The 21,382-nt window shown below is 44.3% G+C and overlaps 2 protein-coding genes across 9 annotated transcripts in view; one reads left to right on the top strand and one right to left on the bottom strand.

Annotated features, from left to right (window-relative positions):
* DYNC2I1 (dynein 2 intermediate chain 1) overlaps positions 1–4,168 on the bottom strand; it is a 32,250-nt gene extending 28,082 nt beyond the window's left edge. The window contains exons 1-3 of the mRNA XM_083704690.1: positions 4,028–4,168; positions 1,712–1,765; positions 749–1,175 (exon numbers count right to left, since the gene is read on the bottom strand). Of these exons, the coding sequence (XP_083560816.1) occupies positions 749–1,175; positions 1,712–1,765; positions 4,028–4,042 (496 nt within the window). The 5' untranslated portion in view covers positions 4,043–4,168. The remainder of the gene's footprint in view (positions 1–748; positions 1,176–1,711; positions 1,766–4,027) is intronic.
* A 6,194-nt stretch (positions 4,169–10,362) lies between these two features.
* ESYT2 (extended synaptotagmin 2) overlaps positions 10,363–21,382 on the top strand; it is a 70,792-nt gene continuing 59,772 nt past the window's right edge. For all 8 annotated transcript variants that reach the window (XR_014556573.1, XR_014556574.1, XR_014556575.1 and 5 more), the window contains exon 1: positions 10,363–11,051. Coding sequence is in view for 4 of the 8 variants with exons in the window: in XM_083704727.1 (XP_083560853.1) it covers positions 10,674–11,051 (378 nt within the window). In the remaining 4 variants the exon portion in view is untranslated. The remainder of the gene's footprint in view (positions 11,052–21,382) is intronic.

Below are 21,382 nucleotides of genomic sequence, written 5' to 3'. Positions count from 1 at the left end.
TCCAAGCCTGTTCCAAGTAATGTACGTAGTCTATAACCAATAGCAAACTAGGGGAATTACTGGAATGGTTAAAAACACACACACAAGTATCATTTAACATTTCCTCACAGACTAGCTCTTTTTCAAGGTTTCCCAGTCTATCTTCAAGATACATTGACAATAAAGGTATTATATTATTATTATGATTATTCAAATCTCTTTGTGCTAGGACACCCATCATGTGAGGCATTGGAAGAAAATACCCTCCTTCCTAGGAAGCAAAAGACAAGCAATGTCTAGAGAAGGGTGTGGGTGTGTGGAATGGGAGACCCTGCAGTCTCACTATATGGGTTTATAAGCACCACAAGCCTCACTATATGGGTTTATGAGCACAGGAGGGAGCAAAGAAATGTCCTTCACCTCCGAGAGGAATAGACAGAATGATTCATAGATGTACTGATGGATTCCACTCAATTGAATTGAAAGGAAGACCACTCTCATGGGAGCAAGCATCTCTGAAGAAGAAACTGAGCTTAAAAGAAAAAAGCCCAGATACCGATGGAGAGGAAACTCCCTAGTCTATTAGGTCTGCCATCTTGTTAAGATAGACTATCTTTACAAAGTAGGAGATGAAAAGAAAAAGACATTGTGTAGAACTGTCTGCAATCCATGTTACTGCCATGCCTCCTGTGCAAGAGTTTTGAGGCCCATTTTCACCTTCTTCTAAAGCATTATTTAAAAAATACATACAGTGAACAAACCATCCCACCTGCATGATCCTTGCTGTCTCTTCTTCTATAATGTTCTTTATCTCTTTCCCCAAAAGCCTCCATAGCATTTTCCACCAGTGTTTGATTGGGGTCATCTTTCTTATGCTTCCTCTCTCTCTCTTTGCCGCTGTGTCTCTCACCACTTTTCCCAGTGTTATGTTTTTCTTCTTGGACATGTTTTAGCTTAACTTTCTCTCTCTCGTGTTCTCTGGGATGATCTTTTTCTCTTCCTTTCTCTTTCCTTTCATTCTTATGTCTTACGTCACTCGATTTAATAAGTCTCACTTTTTCTCCTGCTTTTTCTTTCGATTTCACTCTGACCTTCTCTTGATCCTTTGGCAAGTCATCAGCATCATTGCTGTCACCCTCTCGTGATTTCCTCTGCCGATGTCTCCCGTCTTCAGACTGACTATCTGATCGAGACACCTCAAGAAGGAAACAAGAAACGCAATAGTAGCATTTTTTATACACACACACACACACACACACATACATGTGTGTGTGTGTGTGTATACCAATTTTTTGTCTTTGAAGACCCACCTTTTCAGGGGCAGCCTGTTCCATTTTGTCAGCCTTCTGATGCCAACCCCGCAGTCATGGCCTCCCCATTCCACTTCCACCACAACCAGAATGCTCCCTCGCTCGCCAAAACTCAGTGAGAGGAGGGCACTCCTCAAACTCTTGGCCACCCCAGAGACAGGGAAGACAAGCTGCAACACTGTGCGCTGGAACATACTCCCTTCTCACCCAACTCAGCAAGGGGGGGGGGTTCCTCAAAGCCTTGGTGCTCATCTTCTTCATCCTAGGTGCAACACAGCACACATCCCTCTCACCAAAATGCAGAGGTGTCCTACTGGCAGCACAAGCAGAGAGGCAGGTCTCTTGAGCTTCCACCACTTACTTCACCTCAACTCTTCTGGGCACCACCTCTGCTATTGCCATCAGGTACAAAGAAATCTTACCTTAAGGTGCTTCTTTAGTTCATCTGATTTCCAAGTGTCATCTTTGGTTCTTCTCTAGACCAAAAAGATTGGGGGGGGGGGGAGGTATCTTAAACTGAGAGCTGTATTTAGAGCATAAGGCAGTATACAAATCTAATAAATAAATAAATAAATAAATAAATAAATAAATAAATAAAACTACTATCTGGTCAACATTTTTGAACAAGCACTCAAACTACAATGCTATCAGTTGGAAAAGATGAGAGATTATAGAGGGAGTTTGCTTGGACTGAAGAGACCAATAGCGAAATCTTCATAGTCATTGAAACCTATTAAACTAGATCATTTTCAATGAGATAGTAGCAGCTGGTGTGGTGGAGCAGTTACGGAGCCTCCCTTCTAACACCAGTGTTGTTACAGTTTACCTGGATGGGGCAGCAGCAAAATCAAGGCTGCATGGACACAGTGCCAGGAGTACTGGGCCAACTCTGCTGGTGCATCCATGCAGTTCCAACTTCACCACCTGCTCTGCCCCTCTGCAGCCCCATCCAGGTAAGCTGTAGCTGTGCCAATATTGGGAGGACAGCTCCATCACACCACACTGGATGCTAGTGCAGGAACTAAGCACTTCTCCCCCTTCCTCGCATTCTAGGAGCTCACCTTTTCACCTCTATATCAGATTAAATGGGGGTGGGGCCTGTTCCAGCACAAGTCCAGGTTTAAGGGAAAACAAGAGGTTCAGAAGGCTAGAAAAGCAGCCGCAGCAGCCCAAGTGTTTTGGGAGCCAGGTGGCTGCAGAACTACAGTCAAAGTATTTCAATGCAGTTCAGTTGCCCAACACTGTTTAACCACCTTGCCGTGCTCAAATTCAGGACTGTGCATCTCATCAACTTCCGACTTCCCATTTGAAATGGCAATGACCAGGACAGCAACCTCCAACCACCTATTAGAAGTCGAGTCCCACTGAGCACAGCAAGGCTTACTGTTGAGCAAACACCTGTTTAGGGTGCACCCAAGTTCAAGCAAAGGAAAGTCCAATGCTGTAAAGAAAAATATTGCGTAGGAACATGGAATGTAAGAACCATGAACCTTGATAAGTTGGATGTGGTCAAAAATGAGATGGAAAGAATAAATATTGACATCCTGGGCATCAGTGAACAATGGTACTGGAGGAGACTCTTGAAAGTCCTATGGACTGCAAGAAGATCAAACCTATCCATTCTTAAGGAAATCAGCCCTGAGTGCTCACTGGAAGGACAGATCCTGAAGCTGAGGCTCCAATACTTTGACCACCTCATGAGAAGAGAAGACTCCCTGGAAAAGACCCTCATGTTGGGAAAGATTGAGGGCACAAGGAGAAGGGGACGACAGAGGACGAGATGGTTGGACAATGTTCTTGAAGCTACCAGCATGAGTTTGACCAAACTGCTGGAGGCAGTGGAAGACATGAGTGCCTGATGTGCTCTGGTCCATGGGGTCACGAAGAGTCGGACACAACTAAACAATTAAACAACAACAGCAGATTCAATGGGGGTGGGGCCCTGTTCCAGCACAAGTCCAGGTTTAAGGGAAGACAAGAGGTTCAGAAGGCTAGAAAAACAGCCACAGGAGCCGAAGTGTTTTGGGATTCTTTGGCTGGAGAACTACAGTCAAGGTATTATTTCATTGCAGGACAGTTACCCAACACTGTTTCACCACCTTGCCGTGCTCAAATTCAGGACTGTGCATCTCATCACCTTCTGACTTCCCATTTGAAATGGCAATGACCAGGACAGCATCCTTCAACCACCTATTAGAAGTCGAGTCCCACTGAGCACAGCAAGGTTACTTTCGAGCAAACACCTGTTTAGGGTGCATGATCCCTTGCAACCAAGTTCAAGCAGTGCTCACTCCCAGGGAAGTATGAAGAAATCTGTCCCAGATTTGGTAGGGGCTTCAAAGGCCATCTGGCCCAAGCCCTGCTGATACATATAACTTTAGCCCACCGCTTCAAACCCTCTCCCTGTGGAGGATCCTCATCATTTCTGTGACAAGCTATCCAAGTATTTGAAACCCCATTCTGTGCGTGCCTAACTAAGCAGCAAGCCCAGCTGAAGTTATCCAACGAGACTTGCACCCCATTCCTAGGCGTGTTTGCACTGAATTAACTCCTGCTCTGTTGCTCCCATGTACATTTGCAGCCTAAGAGTTTGATTTGCCCTTTCAAAGATGACCCCCCCCCCCGTTCCCACCTCCACCACCAGTCTTTCTCCGGGCGAGATTTACACTACACCACCGACCCGCTCCTCCTCCTCCTCCTCCCCTCGCGCCCCCCCCCCCCACAGACGGGCAGCTCACCTTATCGCCCTCCATAACAGCACGCAACCGTCCCGAAATGCAGCATCCCCGACGGCGCCCGCAGCTTCCCCTCGGGCTCGGGAAAAACTTGCAGGCCGCAGCTTAGGTTAGGCTACCTAGGCAACTGCGTCCCAGTCCCGCCTAGCAACAAGGGAGGTAGAGCGAGGTCGCAGCCGATAGGTTGAAAGTCGACCTCGGTGGGCCAATCGAACGAAAGCTACCCGGGTTTAAAGGCGGGACGAAAGCGCACAAGGGGTTCTGGGAATTGAAGTCAAAGCCACACAGGAGGACGCGGGTGGCGCTGTGGGTTAAACCACAGAGCCTAGGACTTGCCGATCTGAAGGTTGGCGGTTCAAATCCCCGCAATGGGGTGAGCTCCTGTTCCTCGGTCCCTGCTCCTGCCCACCTAGCAGTTCGAAAACACGTCAAAAGTGCAAATAGATGAATAGGTACTGCTCTGGTGGGAAGGTAAATGGTGTTTCCGTGCATTGCTCTGGTTCACCAGAAGCGGCTTAGTCATGCTGGCCACATGACCTGGAAGCTGTATGCCGGCCCCCTCGGCCAATAAAGCGAGATGAGCACTGCAACCCCAGAGTCGCCACGACTGGACCCTAATGGTCAGGAGTCCCTTTACCTTTACCACACAGGAGGCGCTGATTGCAATTTCGGGAGGCAGGCGGTTAGGAGATTAAAGGATGGCCGGAGCAATCTTCTTTTTCGGCAGCAATAGAAGCAGAAAAAAACTCTTTGAAATGGCAGAATAAGGCTATTCATCGTTTTAAGTGGAGGAGGAGAAGAAGAAGAAGAAAAAATAGATCTCTCCGGCTTTTTTTAAAACTTTTAAAAAACTAATGTTGTTCCACCATCTGCAAGGCGAATTATGTGCTTTCATGCTTGTGCATTAAAAATACTAGCATAAAGGCAGAAGAAGCAGCAGAAGAAGAAAACAGACACAGCGCTGGGGTGGATCCAGCACCCTGATACTGATGCAAATACAATTGCCGCCCCGGGCATCAGATCGATCATTCGTTGAGCCGAGAGGAGGATACAGTCCGTCCTCCTCTGCTGATCTGAGATTTACATCCGCATTGGGGTACCGCCCTTCACAACTGTGGCATCTTAGAAGAACAGTTGAGGCTTAGGAAAGGGTGACACCTTAAAAGCCAAAAAGTAAATTACTGCATAAACGTTCGCAGGCTATAGTCCAATTCATAAGAAACATTTTGTAGAGTCGGCTACAGACCGCGATCTGTGCTGGTTAATATGTGATTTGTGAGTCGGGAAGTCATTTTAGGTAGGCCAGTTTTCTGTCAAACCCTCCCCCCCCCATGCCCAGTCTCTTTGGTTTATTTAAATTTTTACGTCCCACACTTTCATAAGAACTATAAAAACATTATACAATAATAATTACATGGGGCGGGATTCAGTAACATGCCAATAAACACCGGTTGCTTAAAAAAATACTAATCCCCAAGACTTGTCTGAAACATGCAGTTTTTAAAAGACATCTTAAATAAAGCAGATGGGACTCTTGCAGGCAAAGCTGTCAACCTTCCCTTTTTTTGCGGGAAATTCCCTTATTCCAGCGCCGTTTCCCACTGCTATCCCGGATTGTTAGATATCCCGTAGACTGTCCCTGGGACAGGTGAGGCTGCTGATCCCTTATTTTCAAATCTGAAAGTTGACAGCTATGCCTGCAGGACTCCTACTGGAAATGGGTTTTACAGGTCAAGACCTTCCACACTGAAGGCTCAGTCCCTGGTAAAAGTCAACTGAACATCAGGGGCCCATGGGTCCACCAGGAGTACCCTATAAGAAGATACCTGCAGATGATGTGCAGCATAACCAAACAGGTCTGTAAGGTACCTTGGGCCCAGGTTGTTTGGGGCTTTGTGAATTAACACAAAAAAACTTAAACCTGACCTAGTTGGCAATCGGCAATCAGTTCAGCTCCCTCAGCAAAAGAGTAATATGTTGCCAGTAACCTGCTCCTGTTTTCTGTATTAGCTGCAGCTTCCAGACCAGGCATGGGGAGAATCTTACTGTCTGCTAGTTATAGAAATAGTATTTATGTACTAATTTTAAATAATCCATAAAATAATCATTAAACTATAGCAAGGCAGAGTGCAACATAAAAGGATAAAATCAACAAAAGATCAATAAAAGCATTATTTTTATGGATGTATTTTATAGATTTATCAATTATGTATTTTTAGCTTTGGGAAAATGTGCTATATAAATGCTGAGTTCTGTTGCCGATTTATTCCCATAGCACATTTTACATAAATAAATGAATCTTAAAACACAGCAGAACATGAGGTTCACTTGTGGTGAGTTTTGGAGGTCACCCCTCTGAGACCAACATCCATGTTGAGCAGGGGTTTTTTTTACAGTTCCACACAAAATGGCTTAGCTTGAGGTAGGTAGAAGATAGATCTGTCTCTGCAGTAGATCTTTGGGTGATTTCCAGTAAATCAGCAAGGGTTTGTTTGTTTGTTTTTACTTCCAGCTGTTTAGTAATGAAAACAACAAGATGACTTCTGCCACACCTCTCTTAAATTATACTGCTGAAATAAAAAAAACCATGAGGAGGATAATCAGGAGGCGATTTTTGTGTGAGCTCAGTTCAGTTCTTGTACTATTAGTAAAGGTAAAGGTACCCCTGCCCGTACGGGCCAGTCTTGACAGACTCTGGGGTTGTGCGCCCATCTCACTCAAGAGGCCAGGGGCCAGCGCTGTCCGGAGACACTTCCGGGTCACGTGGCCAGCGTGACATCGCTGCTCTGGCGAGCCAGAGCTGCACACGGAAACGCCGTTTACCTTCCCGCTGGTAAGCGGTCCCTATTTATCTACTTGCATCCGGAGGTGCTTTCGAACTGCTAGGTTGGCAGGCGCTGGGACCGAGCAGCGGGAGCGCACCCCGCCGCAGGGATTCGAGCCGCCGACCTTTCGATCGGCAAGTCCTAGGCACTGAGGCTTTAACCCACAGCGCCACCTGCGTCCCCACATTTAATAGTAAATTATTTTTCCTGAGTTTTAGAAAACACATAATAAAAGTAGAACGATATATACAAAGTTCATCAGAATAATGTCTACAACAGCATTATGTCTGAGGAAGTGTGCAGTGTGTTAGATTACAACAACAACAATTTATTATTTATATCCCGCCCATCTGGCTGGGCTTCCCCAGCCACTCTGGGCAGCTTCCAACAAAATATTAAAATACCGTAATGCATCAAACATTAAAAGTTTCCCTAAACAGGGCTGCCTTCAGATGTCTTCTAAAAGTCTGGTAGTTGTTGTTCTCTTTGACACCTGGTGGGAGGGTGTTCCACAGGGTGGGCGCCACTACTGAGAAGGCCCTCTGCCTGGTTCCCTGTAACTTGGCTTCTTGCAGTGAGGGAACACAATACAAATGTTCAATATAAGCAAAAGTTCCTAAGCAGAATTTAGGCTATTAAGGTATGTCCTCCACAATGAAACCTGACTCATTGGAGGTTGCAGTAAATGTCTACCCTGGCTCTGAATGCTTTAATTCTAAGTGTTTGTCTTCAAATGGATCTCAAATGGGTTCTTGTCTTCAAATGGCTCAAATGTGTAAACCGCCTTGTGTATAATAAAATAAAAAGGCAGTATACAAATTAAAAGTGGAATGAAAAAAATATGAAATGATGTCTACCCACCCCATGCTTACATTCTACGTTGCTCCTCTACCATCTCAGTCTTAATACCTCAGTGGTACTACAAGTCATGAAGGAAACAAGAATCTGGCTCTAGTCTTAAGGAGCAGTCCTTGACAGAATTTATAGGGCAGCTGGTAGTTTATTTCAATTAACCCATTTTTATTACTACTAAGGGCCATCCCAGAAGACTGAGGTTTTTTATCTAACATGCAAGAGAATCATACATAAATATAAAGGGAGATAAAAATAAACCGGCAGTATAATTGCAGACCTAGGAGAAAACAATTGTCATGGCAGAAGATGGATATCACTTTTGATGGCAGTGGACTTATAATTGACATATTTAACAGACAAAAAAAAAGTCTTCTGGGATTTGTATCCTAAGAGCAGCTGGACAACAATCCACTGGGGGAAATGCTCTCCTGGGATCATTAATTTCGAGCAGCTCTGACTAGTGCTTTTCACCTTACAGTATTTTTATTTATCCCAAGACCTGTCAATATATGGGGAGGGCTTGGAGCGCATAAAAAGTTTGCAGAATTTGAGGTGAAGTCTGCAGATAAACAGTAGCTTCCCTACAATACACTCAACTAATTTGTTTGACCTGAGTGTCTCAAAAAGGCCTGCAGCACAGCACTCCTCTAGTGTGAATAAATCAGCCACCACTTTCCTACTCCTCTCAAATATCCCGAGGTCATAATATGTCCCTGTGTGACACCTGTGCAAATCTCTTAGACATGTTACACAAGTGAACTTCGCTGAAGTGACATCAACTATCCTCTTGCATAAAGAACTAATGTTCTGGTCCTATGCATGTTTTAAAAAATCCTACACACAGAGTCCTCCCATACACAGAGGTGTATTTAGGACTTAAGGGTTGCCTCAATTCTTTAGGAACAGTGAGGAACCTACTAAGGACAAATTGGAGGAAAATATGTATAGTTGTTTGAACTCACATTTGGTTGAATGTACCATAGGAATGATCCGCCAGTCAGAGCCAAGTGCAAAATAGTGGCTCAGTGGGACAGACTGAACATAAGGAACAGGCTGCTTCTGACAACACACTCAGCCCAGGAATTTGGTTAATGGTTGTGTACATGCCATACATTTAAATAACATTTAAAGCACATGACTCGCACAAAGAATCCAGGGAACTGTAGTTTACCCGTCACAAAGCTACAATTCCCAACACCCTTAACAAACTACAATTCCCATGATTATTTGAGGGAAGTCTTTATGTGCTTTAAAGGTATGTCTGTATTTAAATTTCTATACTGCTCTTCATCCGAGGAACACATGTATGGCATGTATGCAGCCTTAGAGTTTATAATTATTTTACACCCCTCTACCTGACTCCTGATTCCCCCTCCCTCAAAAGCGTTCCTAGCATAGGATCCAACACCTAGGGGCCAAGGTCCCTCTGCCCTCCCCCAATAAAATATTTGAGGGGCCTTCCCCCACAAAAAGTTAATGGGCATTGCCATTTGAGTTAATGGGCATTGTGTATTGTGATTCATTAGGCGGGGTAGGGTTTACCTGCCCTCCCCCAATATTTCATTGAAGTTGGCATCCCTGGTTCCTAGTTTCAGCAATGTAATTAAGGGAGGAATACCTTTTAGCTGGTCTTAATGTCAGCCAGTTGGGAGGGAGTCATAAACCCCTTGCCAATTCATTCCAAATATCCCAGAGATGCACCAGGAGATCCCAATCGACTATCTGTCCTCTGGGGAATAGTCAGTGTCAACATCAAGGTAGGAAAACCAAGCAGATCTTGGGTGTAAAGCGCCTCATGGGTTGGAACCCCCCCCCCCAAGCCATGCATCTCTTGTTTCAAGTGTGGTTGTTTAGAGGGATTGAGCAAATCTAATTTACTGGAGGAAAAGTAGTGAGATAAGAGCGGGTTTTGGGGGGGAGATCATGTGGGAGACGCTACTTAAAACAGGATCTCAAACAGCTTCAAATGCACATTAAAGTCAGGTGTGGACAAGTCCGGAGTCTCCATATTCACATAGCTGTCAACTTTTCCCTTTTATTGCGAGGAATTCTATTCAGAATAAGGGAATTTCCCTTAAAAAAATGGAAACGTTGACAGCTAATGCATATTCAGTATGAAATAGTACAAATCCAGCCTGACCATCATCATCTCTGATAAATATTAGAATCCCCACAGGAATTTCCACCCCGTGTCTTTAAAATGGTGTAACAATTTGCACTAATACAAGGCAGCACACGTAGCAATAGAATGTGTAAGAAAAAAAGTAAGACTCAATGCTTTTTTGACGAACATTTCAAACGATCAAATATAACGTGCATCTGGGTCCCGTCTCCTTTTATGGAATTGACGGCGGTTTTGATTTTTTGGGCGCGTGCGCCTGCGTGCTGCGCTTGCGACTTCACGGGAAGCGGACCAGCAAGCGGGCGGCGCCACGGGGACACCCCTCGCTGGAGAGCCATCCGTAGGGAGGGCGCCGTGAGGGGTGTCTTCTCCTTGGGGTTGAGGTTTTGCTCAGATTACGCGACGTGGGCCAATAGGGGAGAGAGAACCGAAGAGGCGGGGTAGACGGAGGAGGGGCCTCTCTCTTCAGAGCCCCGCCCCTCCTCCGTCAGGCAGCCGTTTCTTCTGCTTCTTCCCGTCCCCCTCCCGCTTATGGACTGTCCCACAAGTCTCCGAAGGACCGCCTCCATTCTTTCTCCCCCCTCTCTTCCCAAGGGAATGGCTCGCTCCGGGCTAGGCGGGTCCCTCCTCCTGCTCCTCCCCCCGCCTCAGAAAACCCGGAAGCGGAGGGAGGCGGGCGATTGTTGTTGTCACTCAGCAACTGTGAGGCGGGAGCGGCGGGGCTGAGCGCGCGCGCGCCTGTGTGTGTGAGAGAGATGCGAGGAGCCGCGGCGGCTGCTGCTGGTGGTGCCTCCCGCGCCCTGCCTCCTCTGCGCCCGCCCTCCGCCGCCGCCACCGCCCAGAGAGCATGAGCGGCGCAGGGGCCCAGCCGCCGCCGCCGAGCCCCTCCGGGCCCGGCGGGGATTCCCAGCCCTCGGACCCCGCGGAGCCTCCGGCTGCTGCTGCTGCTGCCGCCTCTCCTCCTGAGCCGCCGCCGATGCTGAGCGTCGACTTGCCCGCTCTGGTGTCGCAGTTCGCGCGGAGCTTCGCGCTCATCTTCCCCGTCTACGTGCTGGGCTACCTGGGGCTGAGCTTCAGCTGGGTCCTGGTCGCCCTGCTGTGCGTCTTCTGGGTGCGGAGGCACCGGAGCGGCAAGAGCTCCCGCCTGGGCCGGGCGCTCGCCTTCCTGCAGGACGAGGAGCGCGCCGTCAGGCTGACGGTCTCCACGGGAGACCTCCCCGCGTGGGTGAGTTGCGAGGGTGGCGGGCGGCAGCAGCCACACCTTCCTTAGAGCCAGCCCCCGAGGGCGCCCCCTTCCGCCAGGCCACGGCAGCCACCCCTACAGGGTGACCCGGGGTGGGCAGACTCTTGGGCGCTTCCCTTCCCGCCTTCTGGGCCAGGTGCCGGGGCTCCAGCTCCCTCCCATGGCTGTTGCATCTGCACCCAGTTCCCACCTGGCAGGAGCAGCCCATAATCTGGTGGGCGTGTGTAGTGGTCTTCTTCATGGCTGCCTTTGCAGGCTTTGGATAGTCTACCCCTCCTTCTGTGGGTTAAGTCCCCAGGTCCAGCTAACCCGCAGTCGGCCCGTTGCCTCTGGCTTGGCACCGGAGATCCTGCCACCACTACCAGCCCGCTTCTGTCCTGCCAAGGAAGGAAACTTGCTGGGGTTGTGGTCCTAAACCATACTCCAGAAGTAAACCCAGTGGTTGTGCTTGGGCTGCTTCACACCTCGCGTCAAAAAATGGACCTCTGTGTTTCCTAGTCTGGAATCTCTCTCAAACAGCATTCAGTTGTCTGGAAACATATAACCAGCCTGGGAGCCTTGACCAGTAATCGTGGGTCTTAATCCAGGAATGTGTGTCTACTTGCTGCCCTGCCCCGCCCCACCCCCATTCCGTGTTTTTCTGGGAGGGTTGGTACCTTTCCTAACTCCCGGAGAAACAAATAACATAACTTGGCTTTTTTTTGAGAAAGTACTGGAGGGTATTTCTCTGATCCCCACAGTTAGCTTCACTGCAAATAAATAAGTATTCTTGCACTGACAGTCACACCCTAAGCAGCATTCCTGCTTGATCCACCTCCTCTCCCTGTGCTGCATAGGATCTGACATTTCCATCTGAATCCTCAAGGCTTGCATTTATGGACTTTGGCCTGTTATGTGCACACATACCTTACAGAGTACCTGTTTACCTGAAGGTTTGTAGAAAGAAGAGTAAGCAGCGTGTATTATTATTCAGTGCACCACATATGTTGTTCTTTTTCAGCTGTTAACATGCACACTTTCAGGCTGATCACATTCTTAAGAATTTAGACAAGTTTGCTTTCCTTAATAAGTGAAGATAGCAAAGAGCCTTGTGAGAACTTAATGACTAACATGTTTATTATGGCCTAAACTTTCATGGACTACAATCCACTTCATCAGATGTATAAAGTGAAATTCTGAGTTGCAGGAACATCTTTCCATAGTTGGAGATGGGGAATTGTAAACAGTGAGGTCACCCGAACCATGTACCTGCAAAGCAGGTTAGCACTTTGTGCATCTGGGGAAGCAGACTGTAGTTTACAAAAGCTGATGCCATTAAAAGCTGATGCCATTAAAACTGACATCTATTAAGATACCACACGGCTTTTTGTTGTTTTTTGCCACATGAGGCTAACATGGCTATTCCCTCTGGAAATTTAATTAAATAGTTACTTGTGTTCCCAAGAAGTGCCCTGCTTTTAAACGCTTCATCTCCGTTAGTATCTGCACGAATTATGGCACAGTGATTTGTGGGTGTGTCTTCCATATATTCACTAGGAATTGTGCAAGCCAGTCTTCAAGACTCTTCTATCATTTTATTAAAAAATAAAATAATCCCTATTTTTATGGATTGGATATGTATTACTAATACACTTTCAGTATGGCATGCACTTGTTTCTGCCCTAGCTGCACAAGAAGCTTATAGAGTGTGATTTATCAAGGTGAGCTGAGGAGTTGCCAATCTGAGGACTGGTTGGGAGAAATATTTCTGAGGGCAATGTGCAGGCCTCTGACAGCTGCTTTATATTTTAGGGGGACTTGCTCACTTTGGTAAGGGATATGAGAACTTGGGCTGAAAATCTTTGGTAAGCAGAAGGGGAATAGGATCTGTCTATGGCTTGGGGCAGGGCTCGTCCTACAATTAGGCTGAGTGAGGCAGCAAATGCTGGGGAGGCAGGGAGTGCTTGCAAGGTATTGGGAGAACAGTGCTTTGTGCACCATGCACAGCTTGCCCTGCACCCAGTAAGCTAGCCTTTAGATGCGGTGAAAGATGCAGTTTTGTTGCTAGTGTTGAAGAAAAATTCAGTTACCACCAGTCCATCTTGTCTTTTGCCTCAGGCATTCCCTTTTTCAGGGAGCATGTTGCATGTCGTTACATGTTATATATACATATACATACATTCAATATGTACAAGGAGAAGAATATTTGTTAGTGCAGATACTTGATTGGGATTTCTGGTGATTACAGTGGATCTCAGTGTTGAGAACTATTCTTGGGTAACTAGAAAATCCAGGCTAGGTAGTGTGTTCTGCAAGGGAGATTTATTTTCCAAAATGGCAGGGGTCCCAGATCTTGTCCTTAACAGTTGGTAAATCTTTTGTTTTCTTCAGCCATTCTCAGTGTTATTTGTAACTTTTAATAAAGCTTGAATTTGTAATACAAGTCGCGTTGCTAAGAACAACATTAACTGTCAGTATTGGACTGTCTGTTGCCATTCTGAAATTCTGCTCCATTGTGAAGGTAAATCCTTAACTAGGAACTTGCAGATTCCCTAATCATTTTTATGGTTTATCCTTCTTCAAGGTACTGAGGGGCTGTAAGTCTGTAGTCTGTAAGATTTCAGTGGTCTGTGAAGCAGGTGCAAAAAGAGATTCCCTGAATGCAATAACATAAATTGTATATAAAATGTTGTGTGTATGTTTTTATATGCATTTTTCTGGGGAGAGAGTCCATAGTTTTTATCAGATTCTCAAAGAGGTTCATGACCCCCAAAAGGTTAAGAACCACTAATTTAGAAACTTTAAAAAAAGATTTAGCTCCAGATTGATGAAAGCTTCCCCCCTGGTAGGGTGCGGTCGTAACCCCAGTCATTGCCTGACTGGGCTTAGTGGAGCAGTCAGGCTACCTGCTATGCATGCCAACCTGGGTAGAAAGTGTTTAGTGTAGGCAGATTGTTGTACCAGCCTGTAGCAGTCAGGCCTGCTTGGGATCACATGGCTCTGCTCCTTCCTGCCCTGGAATACCCTGTTTTGGAGCTTTCTGCTGGTGGTGCTTCCATCTACGCATCAGGTGGAATGGGGAGTTTTGCATCAGCAGAACTGTCATCGCTGTCATCACTCTTCAGATGGAGGCTGGCATGGCTTGGGCAGAGGGATTCCTCTGCCCTATCCACCACCATACCATAGTCTGCAGCAAAGGGGGTTTGCATTATTCTGTAAATTTCGCTGTGTTGAAGGATTTTGTTTAAGCTCCGAATTGTAAAATGTTATAGGTAGGCCTAAGTTGAACTTCAGGCCTTGTTGTTAGGAACGTTTTTGCTCTACTAAATAGGGATCCATGTTTTGGTGATGCTGAAATATGGCTCAAAAGGATTCAAATATTTAGGGGGGGCAACCTGGCTAAGAAATCAAGGCTCATAGTCATGCCCCTTGTTTTGCCATGGTGCAATGTGCCAGATTCATGGCCTGCTTTTGTTAGCAGATCTGTGTTTCCGAGATGACTGAACGAAAGCTTCCTGTCGGCTCACACAGGAATGAAACAACGGCAGTAGAATGTGGTAAATCTGGGAGTGGCAGTGGTTGTCTTGGCAATGGAGATGTTTCGTTGTTCACAGATACTTCAGGTTTTTCATGAGTATTTCTGTGTAGATGGTGCTCAGAATACATGTATAGTATTTCCAAATCGGGATTGTTGCTTATTTTTATGAAGTTTGTAGAAACTTTAGAAGGGTCATAGAACGTGGCACCTTAGAGAAGCAGATTTACAGTGTGATCCTTTACATGTCTACTTGCAAGAAAGGTACATGAAGTTCAACCCAACTTATTCTCAAGTGTTTATAGATTACTGAGCCTTAAATTGAAGACCCCAGCTAGGAGGTTTAATTGGGATTTGGAGAGTTCATCTCTGTTGGTGGCCATGAACCAAGTGTCCCATCCCTTTGCTTAAACTAACATTCCTGAAAGCTGCTAAAATATCACTGAGCCCCTTGGAGAAATGACTATATAATGCTACAAACTGAGTAATATTCAGAGATATGCAGGTAGGAGGAAATTTTAAATTTAGGTTGGCAAAGAACAGCTGTTAAATAGATGCTGACCAAGGTGCAGGTTGATCTGAAGAGAACCAAAATTTAAGCCTGTCATGTATGTCTTTGTAAAGGGTTTAAAAGTTATATTAAAATAAATAATAATGGAATTTAGCCCATGCTTTTCAGATACAAAGGTAGCACACAGTTAAAATTTTGCAGTCCTGCTGTAGTGGAAGTTGGTGTACACCTTTGTTTCATATGAAGATGTGTTGACATGAGAAGGATCCATGTTAGGACATGGTCACAGTAACCGTGAATGATGGAATAGGAATTTATTTTAGCATCTGCCAATTTTTGAGACTAGTGTAAATTGAAAAGAGTATACAGTATTTGGGCTAGATTGATACTTTGATGCTGAATGCTTGTAACCAGTATACTTTGTTGCTCTGCAAAACAGCCAGGTATATTAAGCCCTTCCAAAAATGGCCCTAGATATATTGTCAGTGCTAACATTTCTGAGAGACTAAATCATGGATTTTGAAGATTCTAAGTTCTCCTAAGCTTTGCTTTAGGCTGCTTAATGAAGCATGGGCTTCACAAACTACAATGAAACAAGAATACTGCTTGTGCTGCTTTGAATATGAAGAGAAAATTGTCCATTGTAAATATGTTTCCTCCCCTTCTTTCTCAGTGGTTACAAAGTTATGGTTTGTGGTTGGCAACATAATCTTAGGTAGCAGAACTAATGATGAACAATTTTAGAAATTACTTAGTTGAACATTTGGTAAACTATATTTACAAATTGTTTGTCATACTACATCTTCAGATTGATTTTTATTCATCCAAGACTGGCCTCAGTGGATAATCAATACTTCTGTTTTGCAGTAAAATGTTTGGTCTTCAGCCGTATCACATTTGCATGGAACCAGTCCCATTGAATGACAGGACATCTCAGTAAATAGGCATAGAATTGAACAGTTCGGGTTTAATATCTTGTTCCTAAACAAGTTGCATCCAGGTCTCATTAATTTTGGTGTGTTGGTGGTGCTGTGATCATATATGTGTTATTTAGGAGTAAAAACTTTTTTCAAGGTTGATTGCTGGAGGAATACTGGTCAAAATACAGTAGTAAAGTCTTGTCTGTGTAATTTAAACAAATACAAACTTCTCTTGCAGAACTTGTGTGTTTATAAGAACTTCTGGAAGAATCACTTAGAGTGGCATTCTCTTGTAGTGAGTCAGTGCAGTAACTCCCCCCCCCCCCCCGACTTCTGGTGCAGCTGTAAAATTTCTACCAGTAAGTTAGACTTCCTTTCCTAACCATGCTGCTTTAGATGTCAGTTACATTTATTTCAGTGCAACTTATTTGTAACTAAGAGTGTTCTTTCTTTAAAAGTGAGCTTCATTGAAATTTGTGAGACATCCCAGTAAATATGCTTGGGTTTGAAGCATTAGAGGTGGTGTTCTAACTCGGTTGAATAAGTGTACAATGAATTTGTTACTAAAAATGAGACTGTAGTTTGTCTTTGGCTGAAAATAACTGTCATATGATGAGCATTACATTGTCATTTGGCTGTCCTTATCGTATAGCAGCATGGCTTAAGCAATATATTTCCGCTAGTTCAAAGGCAAGCTCCTTTGCATGTCAGAGTAATTAGATTATATCCGCTAACATCTGTAGAAAGCATTTTTTAGTTGAATCAGATTCTTAATAATGAAGATATGAACTAGTGCAATGCTTAGCATACCTCTTCCTAATGCTATTTTCATAACCTTTATATTCCATCAGCTAGTTGTCAACATGACTGTCCTTACTCAAGCTTGGCTGTGTTGTGTGATTGTGATACAGCACCAAGTGTTAAATTGAGCCTTGTGTATTTCAGCAGTCCTTTTTTCACCCCAAGCCTCTAATAGTGTAGTTCTAAAAATACGTGGACTTACGCCTTAGCATGTTCCAAATAGCTAAATTCTGCCTGATGCTAAGAGGAGAGGAATAATACTTGAATATGCTTGAACATGGATGTTCATTTACCAGGTATGCGTGCTTGATTTTTCTCAATAAGACTTTGCCAGTGTGAAGTTCCACATGATACTTTCCCTGTAATTAATAATGGAAACTTTGTCCTGCTGTATGCTCACATGATGAAAGTATGAGAGTAGCTGTGCATATCACGTGGTTAAAACATCCTTCCTGTCATGCTGCACTCCACAGTAGCCACCTCTTCAAATGTTGTTGTAATGCAAATGTTCTATGGCAGAAGTTAATAGTCCAGCGCACAAATTTAAGGTTCCATAAATTGTGTGAGGTTTCTTTTGTGTGTGTGAACCTGCTGATAGAGTAGACAGCATGGCTTCGTTTCTGGTTTGTTGTGATGTTAACCTCCTGTTGAAATTCATTCATTCAGACTTTAGAAAGAAGCTACGGCTTGTCTGTCACTTTGTGTCTTCACTAAGCCAACTAGTGTTTGTCCAGTTTCTTGCAGAGCATTATTAACTTGTGCAGCTCTTTCTAGGCCATGTGTACAGTGCAGGTACCACTTCTATTTGTTGTGGTATTTGGAGGCTTCGTTTGGTTAGTTGCTTTGCTTGTGGTATTGAAATTGATTCTCGTTATTTTAGTGGAAAATAGCTTTCATCTCCTGCCTTTACTGCCTTCCAAGGCTTTCTCTCCCGTTTAGAAAAGAAAGCATCTTTAAAATGAGCTTAAACTTCTTTCACAGCTCCCTTTCCCCAGCTCCCTTTCCCCCCCAACCAGTCAGTCCTAGCTTCTACAGCATCCCCTAATTTTTAAAATCTTTATCTGCTTGTATTTTGTCTGTTGACTTAGATCCTTGGGAACATGCGAATAGCACCACTTCCTCAATTGTTCTTGAGACTTGGAGTAATGTAGCACTGCACATAAAATCTTGCCAAATTGCATTCCTGGTTGCTTCTGAATTGTTTGTCCTGAGATTGCCAAGAGTGGTCTGATTTGTCAGTATTTTGAAGTTTAAAATATGCTATGTTGGTTCACAATACTCCAGATACTTTATTTTATTTATTTGATAAAATTTATATATTGCTTAATTGACCGAAAAACCCTAAGTGGTTTACAAAAAAACAGCATAAGATATTCAATAAAAATGCAACTAAAATTGAACATTAAAACAGTTTGCCATAACATTTTTCAAAACATTCCTAAAGTGAGAAGTTTTAAAACAAATATACTTTACATGTTAAAAGTACATCTTAAAATTGCAGGTCTGGGTAAACTTGCCTAAACAATTTTTTTTATTAGTCATTGAAAGCAATACAGTGAATGTGTCTGCCTAAAATTAATGGGCAGAGAATTCCAGAGAGTAGGTGTTGCCTCACTGGAAGGTTGATTCCTTGCAAACGAATGTAGAATGGGCATTATGTTTCACAATTTGATAAAAATGCAGCACTGGTCTCACTGTCTAATTCTGTACTATTGTACATTGTAAGCATTTATTTATGCAGTTTCATGAAATTTTGCTTACTGTACCCTTGTTTTCTTGACATCCTGCAGACTTTGTCAGAATTTGGCTAGCACACTTTTGAATTTGGCTGGCACCTGACATGAAATTCAAGCAGCTTTGAATTAATATGCTGTCAATCCAGTTGTTTCTAGGGGATTGGCAAAACAGCATGGGAGCTGAATGGCAGATTTTTCTTGACAGATTATATGTTTACATTTGTGTTGCTTATATGAATGTTGCCTTAGGAAAAATGACTGTACTGCTCTTGAAACCAAAATAGATCTAGGTGGTATAGTCAAAGCACCTTTTCATCTCTCTTGCTATTTTTACTTTGTTTGTTTGTTCTGGATGTTTTCTCAAAACTTTGGTTCTTCAGCCATGTGTCAAGTAGCAGGCATAATCATGGGCCTGCAGAGAGGCCAGGGGATCACATAATTAAACCCAGAGCCCTAAAGGCAGGACCCTCAATGTGATCTGTGCAACAGAACAAGTCCCCAAAAGATTAGCCCACCTTATTCTAAGAGTTTGCTGCAGGCAAGAGTGCAGAAGTGAACAAGATGCCCCATATCAGACATGCCTGCCTGCAGCCGTCAACTTTGATTTTTTTCCATGTTTATTAAGTTTAAATAACAGCAGATTCACATGTATGATGCTTCTCAAAACAACAAAAATAAATCCATTCGTTTCTATGCAGTTCATTAGCAGTCTTCAACTTTGACCGTCTCTTGTTAACCCAGGGGCACTGGTAAAGTTTCAGAGGTGTACAAGAGTCAAAACTGTTCAGATTTATGCTGTTGAATATCTGGACCAGGGGTCAGCAACCTAAGAGCCAAGGGGCCCATGGGGGTCGTTTAACCGGCCCATGAGCTGCCCCCGAACTGAGCCGCCCACCCGGCGAGTCCCTGCGCTCTGCGCTAAACCAACACGGTGTGGGGACTCACTTCCACAGCACCGGAAATTGCGCTCCGGCTCATGGAGGGATCTTCGCTAGAGTGAATCGGCCCAGGCAAGGTAAACCTTGCTGACCCCTGATCCTGGACTATAAAACACTAAGGGTTTTTTGTACAGGAACATTATTCTAGCCCAGCTGAGTCTGTAACCTGGATTTGGTAGTGGCATTTTGGACAGACAAAATGGAAGGGAGCGTGCGGTTTAGTTGGAAAGCACATCCTTTGGACGCAGAAGCCACCCCAGTTCAATTCCTGGCATTTCCATTTAAAAGGACATCAGGCAGTGGTGATGGAAGAGACCGCTACCTCAGTCCTTGGTGGTCTGCCAGTTCCAGTTGAAAGTGGACAGCGCTGGTCTGACTTGGCATGTGGCTAGCTTCATATTTATATATGTTCATATAAATACTGTTATCTCCTCTGACAACGCTGCATAGACAAGTCCAAAATACATGTTCATGAATCATTAGGGACACTTGGTAGTGTATACAAACTTGGCCTCTGGACAGAATGTATTTCAAGTAAATATTGCTGAGGGTGTGCCTCTTTCTAAGTAGTTTCTTAATGTTACAGTACTTGCTATACTACTCTGTTAAAGTGTACTTTCACTTCTTTTATCTCTTGGTTCTCTGTGCAAAGGAATTAGGTTTCCTCTGAGTTTTTGGTGATGCCGCTGTGCTCCCTTTATTGCTTAAGTGTAGAGATTAATGGTAGTCCTGCCCACATTTTTATGGCCGTATGATCACGAATAGTTCTATTTTGAAATTATTGCCTATAGACATGTACTCTGCACATCTGGCATGGGAAAGAATGAAAAGTGTAACTACGGGCAGCTTGAATCTTGGTTCAGCATCCAGTCTCTGTGTGTCTGTGGCCATGCACTGCAATATATGTTGTGACTGAGGGAGACGGTTTGGTCGACACCCTTCTGTGTCCCAGATCTGACCTGCAGCTGCACATTGCGCAGGAGGCATCGGGGTGTTCTTAAGACTTGCTGAATTGATAATGCAAAATAATTAAACTTAATTTTGGTCTCTATAAAACAGCTTTCAAAAATGACTGCCCCTCCCTCCTCTCTTTTGCTTTGGTTGCTTCTGTCATTTATTATATTAATGCTCTTATTTGTATGAATCATGTTAGCACGCAGTCTTGAGTTCAGGAAAAAAAAGTCTCATGAGATGTGGCTTAATGACTAAGCCTTTTTCAAAACTAAGCTCTCCCATCTGCCTAGAAATAAAATACGCACTGCCATTTCTCTGTAAACAATATGTCTTTGCAGTTGTTTGCCTCTTAAAAAAAATGGTTTAAATAAATCCCAGTCAAGACGGTTGCTGCGTAGCAGTAATGGCATATGTTTTTTAGCATATCCAGCTACATTGTAGGAAACCAAATTGCCTGTTGTTGTTAGTAGGTAAGGTAAAGGACCCCTGGACAGTTAAGTCCAGTCAAAGGCAACTATGGGGTGCAGCGCTCATCTTGCTTTTCAGGCTGAGAGAGCCAGTGTTTGTCTGCAGACAGCTTTCTGAGTCATGTGGCCAGCATGACTAAACTGCTTCTGGTGCACAGAGGACAATGATGAGTGCCAGGGTGCATGGAAACGCTGCTGACCTTCCCCTGCAGTGGTACCTATTTACCTACTTGCACTGGTGTGCTTTCAAATTGCTAGGTTGGCAGAAGCTGGGACAGAGGAATGGGAGCTCACCCCGTCCATGTAAATAATAAAGAATAAATTATAGAGAGATCAGGATTGATAACAGCATGTTGATGACAAGCATGAACGATTCCAGATTGAGGAAAAACTACATTTTTGTGCTACAAATGGGTTAGAGTATACACAGCTCTAGTTTGCTCTAGTGTTTACCCCAGAGCAGCTTGTGTAT

Source organism: Podarcis gaigeae (genome assembly GCF_964106915.1).
Source record: "Podarcis gaigeae genome assembly, chromosome: 12".
NCBI lineage: Eukaryota > Metazoa > Chordata > Lepidosauria > Squamata > Lacertidae > Podarcis > Podarcis gaigeae.
The sequence above is the reverse complement of the archived record's forward strand: the minus strand, read 5'-3'. Positions and strand labels throughout refer to the sequence as shown.